The sequence below is a fragment of the Ochotona curzoniae genome, unplaced genomic scaffold (genome assembly GCF_017591425.1).
Source record: "Ochotona curzoniae isolate NIBS_2020 unplaced genomic scaffold, NIBS_Ocur_1.0 scaffold_4683, whole genome shotgun sequence".
NCBI classification, from domain to species: domain Eukaryota; kingdom Metazoa; phylum Chordata; class Mammalia; order Lagomorpha; family Ochotonidae; genus Ochotona; species Ochotona curzoniae.
The window spans coordinates 7,030,495-7,040,256 of NW_024467121.1; the positions used below are offsets into that span (position 1 = coordinate 7,030,495).

The 9,762-nt window shown below is 47.2% G+C and overlaps 1 protein-coding gene across 5 annotated transcripts in view; it reads right to left on the bottom strand.

Annotated features, from left to right (window-relative positions):
* PIP4K2A (phosphatidylinositol-5-phosphate 4-kinase type 2 alpha) overlaps window positions 1-9,372 on the bottom strand; it is a 149,021-nt gene extending 139,649 nt beyond the window's left edge. For 2 of the 5 annotated variants that reach the window (XM_040968255.1, XM_040968254.1), the window contains exon 1: window positions 8,995-9,372. In XM_040968255.1, coding sequence (XP_040824189.1) covers window positions 8,995-9,138 — 144 coding nt within the window. In that variant the 5' untranslated portion in view covers window positions 9,139-9,372. The remainder of the gene's footprint in view (window positions 1-8,994) is intronic. The other 3 variants (XM_040968256.1, XM_040968252.1, XM_040968258.1) reach the window with 3 other exon arrangements.
* Between the last annotated feature and the right edge of the window lie 390 nt (window positions 9,373-9,762).

The following is a 9,762-nucleotide window of genomic DNA, read 5'->3' on the forward strand; positions in this document are numbered from 1 at the left end:
ACAGAATACAGGAACCAAACTGCTGCCACAGCGAGGGAAAAGGAGTGTCGCTGTCGTTGCTGCCTGCTTACACTGTTATGGAGGCCTGTGGCACAGGGGCAGAGAGGCCGCTAGAGTGAAGACCAAGGTCCACATCCTCGTGGTGCAGCCCAGCAGCTGATCAGAGGAAACAGAACTGGAATTTGAGTAGCCACACGTGGCTGGCAGCTGTTGAAGCAGACAGGACAGGCCTCTGGTGTGTTTGAGGACTACTGAATTTGGCCGCCCAAAGGCTGCCGCTAGATGGGACAAAGTGAAGAGCAGAAGCAAGGATCTCTGCTTCTTCAATGCTTTCTAGGTGGCAAAAGCAGGGATAGTGCAAAGGCACAAGACACTAGAAGGCAGCTTTAAGAGGGAGAGGAACAGGTGTGAAATGATCTGAGAAAGTAAGCTGGGAGGACAGGGAGACAAGATTTTAAAGGGATCCTGGCTCAGAAGTGGATCCAAACCAGCACTCATACTGGATCCTGTTCCCAGTGCTGGCTGCCACAGAGCTGTTCTTGGCCGGACAAAAGCTAACACCATTTCTGACAAGGGTGTTGGCTGTGGGGCCACATGCGGCCTTCCCCATCTTCTGTAGTGTGAGATTACATTTAAACTTCAAAGTCTTCTTCAACATAACCTCTTCCACATTTTTCCAAGATAAGACCCCCAGCAGAAGAAATCACGATCCATACTGCTCCCCACCTCGTACCACTTTACCCCCACCCTCGCCGACAGCCATGCCAGCTTCCCTGCAGTTCCCTGAACATGCTGAGCGAGCACAGCTGTGGGCCTCTGCCCAGATGCTCTTCCCTCTGACACGCTCTTTCGCCAGAGAGCCTTAAGCCTAAACTCTCTGCCTCATCCATACCTTTATCCAATGTGTTCTTGGGGGAAAAATCATCTTAGGAAAGACAGAGTTACAGAGTGGGTAGGCGAGGGAAAGAGACAGAGAGATAACTTTCATCTGATGATTCACTCTCCAAAGGGCCACAATGGTCAAAGCTGGGCCAGCCAAAGTCAGGAGCCAGGAGTTTCTTACAGGTCTCCCACGCGGGTACAGGGTCACAAAGCTTTGGGCCGTCCTCCACTGCTTTCACAGACCACAAGCAGGGAACTGGATGGGAAGTGACTCGAGCTGGCACTTACATGGAATTTTGATGCTGCAGGGGCAGTTCTATGTGCCACACCACAGCACCACCCCACAATGTCTTCCTCACCCTGCGTCCAATCATCTGTCCAGACTATAATCCTGCACCCAGGAGTCTCCATACTCCAGCTATCTGTTACTGCTTCTATCAGAGGTCTTTTTTATCCCTTGCAATTATACCAAGCAGGATCCACAAGCATCTTTCAGCATCTCTTACGTTAAATGGGAACTATCAACAGCTCACCTAACTTGCCATTAATGAAAATGAATTACATTTTGACACTTCAAATAACCTAATTCCTAGTGAATGTGTTACAGCCACAAAACTAACTAAACAATAAATGCAGAAAAGAAAACCACAGCACACGGATAATTCTAAAATGAGAATTCCTCAAAGACACACAAGGACACAAGGCCCAATGCTGAGACAATTCTATGAATCAGAAGAAAGTAACAATTTAGCATAAAGCATGCTACTACAGTCTATTACTGAAAGTTTTTAAACCTACTTTCAAAAAATCACAATTAATGGGAGGAACTTAGCCAGGTGTCAGCAGCTTTTTTTTGCATCTTCCAAGTATTAGCTTATTTAAGCCACACAGTCGATCTCAATGGCATGTACTGTTATGACCTTCTTTTATAAACACCAAACTGAGAGGCTACATAACTTGCTCAAGGTCACACAACCAATCAAACACTGCTGTTCCAGAGTACAGGGGCTCAACCACTGTGCCCAGGCGGGAAACTACAAAGACTAAGAATTTAAAACTTATCTTCAGGTAAGTTGCTGTTGTCAAGTTCCTCTCAATGCCTTTTGCAAATAAATTATATATCTGTTGTCTTCCTACATGCTTTGAACATAATTATCTTCTTCCTGTAAAGGGAAAAGTAGTTTCAAGCAGTTTCATCCCTATTACTACGAGGGTACTTCAAAAACGCTTCCTAAAAATGGAATTAAAAAAATAGAATGGCTTACTTTTGTGAAGGAAAAAGTGGGAAGTCCGTAATTTTTCATAAGTTGCTGTGAACTTTTTGAGGATGCCCTCATAGCTCAGGCTTCCTCCATGAAAACAAAGCAAAACTCTGAAGATTAAGCAGGAAGCAGGAAGAGATCCCAAAGAAATGAGCGAACACCAAGCCTGGCAGAGGCAGAACAGCTTAGGGTTCAGGGGGTGGGGTAGAACCCCCCACCTTCTACACACAGAGACCTTCTGGGTTAGGACTTCACTCAGCGCTACATGGTCCTCTGCTGTAGCCTTTGTCCTGGCTGCTGAGTGCTCCCCTCCACCTCCACCCTACCCCCACCATACCTGGGTGCCACCAACCCTTAAGAGGCCCATGGGTGCACTCAGCAGGATGAACCTCCTCTTTTTTCGTTTATTCGTTTAAAAGCACTATTCTGAGAAGGGGACCACAACCTTCAACCCACTACCACAGGAGCACCAAAACAAAACCAAACAGAATAGGTAGGCGGTTCTGTGGAAGAACTTTAAGATAAATCTGGTTAGGATTGGCAAAAACGTCATCGTTCAATGCCCTACTTAACATTCCAAAAAGAGAAACTGTCTCTCCTTCCACTCATTTACTTTCCTAATCTTTCAGCTTTCATTCAGACATAACATCAATCACTCTAACAAAAAGTACAACCCTGGGTGGCAGTTCTTGGGGGCATCTCATGGTGCCTGCCTGTGGCCTTGCTGAGTTATCCCCCTTCTTTCTGTCTCCTCTGCCTCCTCCATCCTTTCCCTGGAAGCCAAGAGTTCCCACTACAACTCCTCCAACTTCTCCCAGAGAGGTCTAACATTCCCACATGGCTGCAACTGCCAATCCTCTCAGGAAAAACCTCAGTTCCCCACACCAGCCCTGACCTGTTCTCTTGAGCTCTGATCCAACCAGCATCCGGCAGGTACTGTTACTGGAACATCCACCCATTATCATTGAAGTTCAACATTTCTGAAATCATGGAGCAGGTGTTTGGCAGACATTAGGTTATGCCAAAGCATAGTGCCTGGTTCAAGACCTAACTCTTCCACTTGAGCGTTCTGCTAATCCACACATGCAAAGCAGCAGGTGATGGCTCAAATGCTTGGATCCCTGTCACCATGTGGGAGACCCAGATAGACTTCCAAGACCCTGGCTTCAACCTGGCCCAGCCCTGTTTCAGGCAACTGGGGAGTGAACCAGCATATGGAAGACCTCTTTCCACTTGTCTCTCTGTGTATCAAATAAAATGAAACGAAACTTTAAAAATTCTGAAAAATCATTTAAACTTCCATCCAACACAAAACTGCTTCTCCAACTCTTCCAACTTTATCATGGGGTTACCCTTTCTTCTGAGGACAGTCAGGAGACAAAATCTGAATGCACCTCCTTTCTCCTTTCTCTTTTACAGCCTCACTATTCCAAGTGTGACCAGGGACCAGCAGTCTTGCCTCCATCAGGCCTGTTGCACCAGAAGCTGCAGTTTTAAAAAGTTCCAAATGATTCATACCCACATTAAATGGTGAGAAATAGGGGTCTAGCGTTTACTATTGTGCTATCAGCCAAACTGCATCAGACTTTTATCCTTTTTAAGCACCATTTACTGAATCCTTATTATGTGTTAATTACAGTGATGGGTTTTTAAAGACACTGTGTCACTTAACCCTTGAAATGACCCTGGGAGGTAATCACCATTATCTCCACTGCAAGACTGCATCAATGCAGGCTCAATGGCTACATCACCTGCTCAAAGAGCCCACAAATGATGGAGTTAGGATTTGAACTTACTCTGCAAGATCCGTGACCCCTTACCATCCTGTCAAATTATATCAGTTCTGTTTAGTTCCAAAGCTGATATTTCAAAGGGTATGCTGGCAGAATTGACTGCTCTGTGTGCTGCATTTCCAAATAAACATACACTAGATTCTGTTAGTTCACTGCCAGTCTTGCCAATAGTCTCTTTGGGGAAAGATAGGACATGGTCCTGCATGGGACAGCATTCAGAGCACGGTAGATCCCACAGTACCTCACAAATGAAGATGCAATTTATTCCCATGATATAATCACCAATTTAAGGGGTATAAAATAGTTCCCTAACAGTAAACTTTGCTTATTTCTGAAATATAAAAGAAATTAAATAAAAATTGGTCAGATTAATTTTTGAATGAATGGTTAGCTGGATTCCATTCAATGAGTATCATCTAATGTTTAGCTAATTTTTATTTTAATCTAATTGCCTTATCATATCCTACTAAGTCTGGTTTCTTCTTTCATGCCTCTTTTGGGGTGAAAGGGTACCCAAATACAAACTCATGAACCTAAAAGATACCACTATTTCTTCAAAATAACATTTATCTATTTCAAATCTCAGATCTTGCTGGTCTCAATAAAAGCTATGAAATCTGCTGCACCCAGAAAATCCCATATTCTCCAATACACAGAAAACACGGCACTTGTTGAAAAGATGGTCCCTTTAAGCCACCACAACCCTGGCATCTCAAATCAGAGTGCTAGTTCAGGCCCCAACTGCTTGCTCTGCTTCCAGCCCATCTCCCTGCAAATGTGTGTGGGCAGCCCCGAGCATGTGTGTCCCTGTCACCCATGTGGGAGACCTGGAATTTCTGGCTCCTGTTTTTGAACTGGACAATGCAGCATTTTAAGGAGTGAAACAGTGAATGGAGAATCTGTGTATGGTCCATCTCTGTCACCCTACCTTTCAAACAAAAAATTTTTTTTTTAAGAAGGAGGTATTAGCCTTCACAGAACCCACTGGCAGGCCCCTAAAACAGGATAAACACCCCATCTCTATAACCTGGAGAGATCCCTGCCTAATACTGCCTGGCTTGTGGAGTAAACCAGTTGGCTGTAAAGAAGAATAAAGCGCAGTAGCCTAGCAATTGAAGTCCTTGCCTTGCACGCACTGGGATCCTATATAGGCGCTGGTTCTAATCCCACCCAGCTCCCTGCTTGTGGCCTGGGAAAGCTGCCAAGGATGGCCCAAGGCCCTGGGACCCTGCACCCATGTGGGAGACCTGAAAGAGGCTCTGAGCTCCTGGATTCAGATCAGCTCAGCTCCAGCTGTTGCAGCCGCTTGGGGAGTGAATCAGCTAATGGAAGATCTTCTTCTCCGTCTCTCTCCTCCTCTCTGTGTATCTGACTTTCCAATTAAAATTTTAAAATCTTTATTTTTTTAAAAAAACAAATGGACAGAAAAGTTCCAAAAGTGCTCTAGCACTTCAGTCTTTCTGGGCTCTAGTTTTCACTCTGTGCTTCAATTGTGATAGGGCCCAAACTACTCCCGAATTTTAAACTTTTGTCCAAATCCGGTTTCCAGAGCTTGAAATCTAGACTCTTAACATCAAAAACTTTTAAATACACTGTCTGAAACAAGTGTTATGTCCTTTAAAATTTTTCTACATAAGTAATGAACATCCTCCTTTGAATATTCACATCAGTTTTTAAATATTAATTTCTAACACGCTTGCAATTCAATGTATAAAAATATACTAGACTATTTAAAACAAGTCTTGGCTTTCATCATTCAACATGCTCAACCCTATTAAAATATCATTTTAAGAAGCTGTCTGATCATTTTTAGCTTAATTCCAAATGTAACAGGATAAAACTGTCTTCTTAAGACATCTTTTCCTTTATGTATTCAATTATAGTCTCTGCCTGAAACACTTAAAATAAAAACTGGCACTCATCCATTCCCTGATGGATATTTTTACAGTTAGAAAGCAGAAACATATTAAACAGACCACATAACAGCAGGCTTATTCTGACACGGAGCAGTGCCCAAATCAAGACCTTCATTATCACCACAATGGACTTGAAAATGTTTCCCTTAATTACGAGTTTTTACAGTTCACTCAAATACACCCTAATATAATAGAATGCAATGCAATTCAACCACAATGAAATACTCTTATTTCATAATCTCTTAAAATCAACAGATTTCCTTGCCTTCCAGTCAAAGCCCAGATTTCCTGAATGCTGCTGCTTTTGCAAGGTTATAATAGTAACACAACCTTTATTACATGTACTATTATTATTACAACACCATACACCCAGTTAACTGCTATTAAAAAACATCAGGATCTTAAAGTTGGGTGGGAGGGTGCTGGGAGGGAGTTGTGACTTGGATATCATCCACTCTAACCATCTTAATTCAGAGAAGCAAAAACAGTTAGCACGCCCAAGGTCAAGAGGAGGTGTGAAGGACTGGAACACAGATCCAAAGAGCTTACCCCCCAGCAAGTGGAAGATTCCTTATCCCTTTATAAGATGCCTACAAGATAAAATAAATGTGCAGTTTCTTGTCAGTGCTCCAATTTTGTTATCTCTAAATGTCCAATGACAAGTTCAAATGAATGTCAAAAGTACAGAATACATATGAAAAATCTTTTCCCATTAATTCTGATCACAGTGGAGGTGTAGGAAAGCCATTTATGTTACCTGCCTTCTCAGGTATACCTTCAAAAAGGTCTGCATTTGCATTCGGTCCATGCATTCTTAATACTCTTAATACTTAATGCTCCATGATTCTTAATACTGCTGACATACGTATTCTCGCCATTCCATAAACTTTGGGGCACAGATCATAGAAAACATGTACCTACTGGTAGATAGTATCCCCTAAAATGAAATCAACAAGAAGTATGTGGTGTCTAAAAGCTGAGAGTTCATCCTTATACACACTCTGGTATCTCCACCACCCCACAACAGTATTTAAAAAAAAAAAAAAACAGACATTTTTGAAAAAGGCCATGAACACAGACTCTTAACAAAGTCAGAAGCCTCTAATATTTAGACAAAAATGTGAGAGGCATTTTAGCGATTTTTGCCACCGTGACTGGCACTGCTCGTGTTCCATATAAATAACAGGCTTGTAGCCTACGGAATTTCACTCCTCTGGCTATGTACACTTAGAACTGCTGGCTTCGTTTAGAAACAAAAGAAAGTAGCACCACATGTACTATCTACAAGTCACACATTTATGCCTTAAGTAGTTTCTAAATATTTCCAATTACCAAGAAACTGTAAAACAAATGTAGCAATGCATAAAATGCTGTATTGTACCAGAAGCAGACACAGGGACACAAACACAAGATTTCCTAAAGTCCACGGAATTCAGGGCCACAAGGTTGGTAACACTGCTGACATTAACACCCTCCTGGCCAAAACACTAGAAACTCCACACGAGTTGAAACACCATAAGTACACAGTAAGTAGGAGTAAGCACACAGAGACACATGGCCTATTTTGTAAATTATAAGTTCCTATCCCAGGAACTAACAACATAAATTCGAGGGGGAGGGGAAGGGGGCTTAACAAAATTAGACTTAACTCGAAGTTACAGAGTCACCATTCCATTTTCCTCATAAAACTTGGGGAAGTTTTTAGTGCAGCCATGCATGCTGTAGCAACAACTTACAATGAACTAGCAGTCATATGAACTTCAGTGGATCAGGCATTCGGCTGGTAGAAACAATTATTCCTCCGCGTTGTTAAAAACAGCCACTCCAGGCAAACACAATCCATCCTGCTACTATTTCACCTTTCCCCCAGCAGCACCGGGGAAAAAAAAAATACCACAAGGATGCTTTCATGAGCCATCTGAAACACCTGCGTTCAACTCAGGGCGCTTTCTTAAAAACCAATATGGTTTTCTGCAATTTCCATTATGGTGAAAAGGGCGCCCAGGCATCCACAGACATCAAAAGCGTGGAAAGCAAGTTTACACCTCACCCCAGATGCCCACTGACTGCACTGGGTAAGGTCACGGTCAAGCACTGCAGGCTTCTTTAAACTTTCATGGCTCGGCCAACAGCGCCGATCATATTTCCTGATCACGTCTCAGTAGATTAAAACGGCAAGAGTTTCTCGCGGTCAGATCAGCAGAAAGCTGTTTCAGACCCTCAACCCGCAGTCCGCATAGCCCGCAACGGCGCAGCTTCCACCACCTCTGGTCGTGCGCTAAGCTAACCTTTCCAGTCCTCCAGCCTTTTAAATATAGCTCAAAATAGGATTTGGGCAACTCAAGACCCTCCACCCGCGCCCGCCCATCCGCCCGCCAGGACCCCCAACAGCTGTCTCCCACAGTCGGAGGCTTCTGGCCGGAGGCGGGGGTGGGGAGTGAGTTGAAGGGAGTGGACTCCCCGCCAGGAGCGCAGCGGCAGCGCGACGCGGGCGAGGAATAGCCCAAGATGCTTAATACCGGTACCACACATGCACAGGCTTTGCAAAAAAGGCCTCCTTGAAACTAATAATACTGCCTTTAAAGGGGAAATTGGGGCGTGGGGGGGGGGATAAACACTCACGCTGCTACCCCAATTCTCGCTTTCCAGTATCCTTAATCTGTCCGCCGCATGTAGGAGGCTCCGGACGCCCTCTGCCTGGAACAGGTACACCTGCCCGGCGGCGGAGGGTACCCCACAGAAGCGGATAGAGAGCGTCTGCACTCGATCTCCTGCAGACCCTGCCGTGCTGACAGGCAAGGTGGAACCATGCACCGCGCAAACTTCCCACTTCCCAAGCTGCGGGACCTCCCTGCAGGCGGACAAACTGACCGCGGACAGCGCATCCACCAGCCGCAGGGCACAGATGCAGACGGGACCCCTAATGCTGCGCCCGGTTCTGAGGTCCAAAGGGGGCGCAAGTGACCGGGAGGGGAAAGAACGCGCTACGGGTCCAGGGATAATCAAGGCAGAGGGCGAGCAGCCGGAGGGTCCTGGCCCCGCAGACCCAAAAGGTTCCGGCTTCCCGCCCCGCAGCAGCTGCGGCCGGAGGAGGAGGGGAGCGAGGAGGAAGAGGACCGCGCGCCGCAGCCGAACCCTTACCGAGTGGTTCACCCCCCACATAAGGACGCTGAGCAGAGGGTCGCTGGCCCGGAACAGCTTCACTTTCTGCGCTACGAAGTGCTTCTTCTTGGTCTTGGTCTTGCTCGCCAGGACTGAAGACCCCAGGTTGCCAGGGGTCGCCATGGCCGCCTCGGTCCCCTCCACCGCCGCGCTCCCGAGGCCGGGGACCCGCCCTCTACACACCAGCCCGGGGAGGCAGCCGCATCCCCTCGGCGGCAGCCCCTGCACGCCGTGCCCTGCTCCTCCAGCGGCCGCCGGCGCGCTCGACTCTGCTCGGCTCGCTCCGCCTGCTCGTCCGGCTTGGCCCAGCAGCGGCGGCAGGCTGCGCTCGGCTCGCGCCCCAGCCCGGCTCCCGCGCCCGCCGCGGCTCCGCGCTCAGCCCGCGGCTGGACCAGGCGCGCCGCGAGCGGCTTCCGCGTTGGGCGCCGGCGTCATGACGCAGGGGGGCGGGCGGGCAGCAGCTGCGGCGTCGCCAGGCGGGGCGCGGGGCGCCGGGTGCGGCCGCCGGACCGTTAGGCTGCGCCCTCCTGCTCCGGCTCCAGCTGCGGCTCCAGCTCCCCACGGCCCGGCCCTGTGTGCAGTCGAATTCGGGGAAACAGCTCTAGGCCGCGCGCAGAGGAGGCCGTGGGGGTGAGCGTTGGGTGCTGAGAGCATCAACGGGACGTCCTTCTGCTCTCCAAGGAGCAAAGGAGGAGAGGGAGGGATGCTGAGTGGGGAGATGCAGAAGGGGAGTCCCTAGAGGCGCGA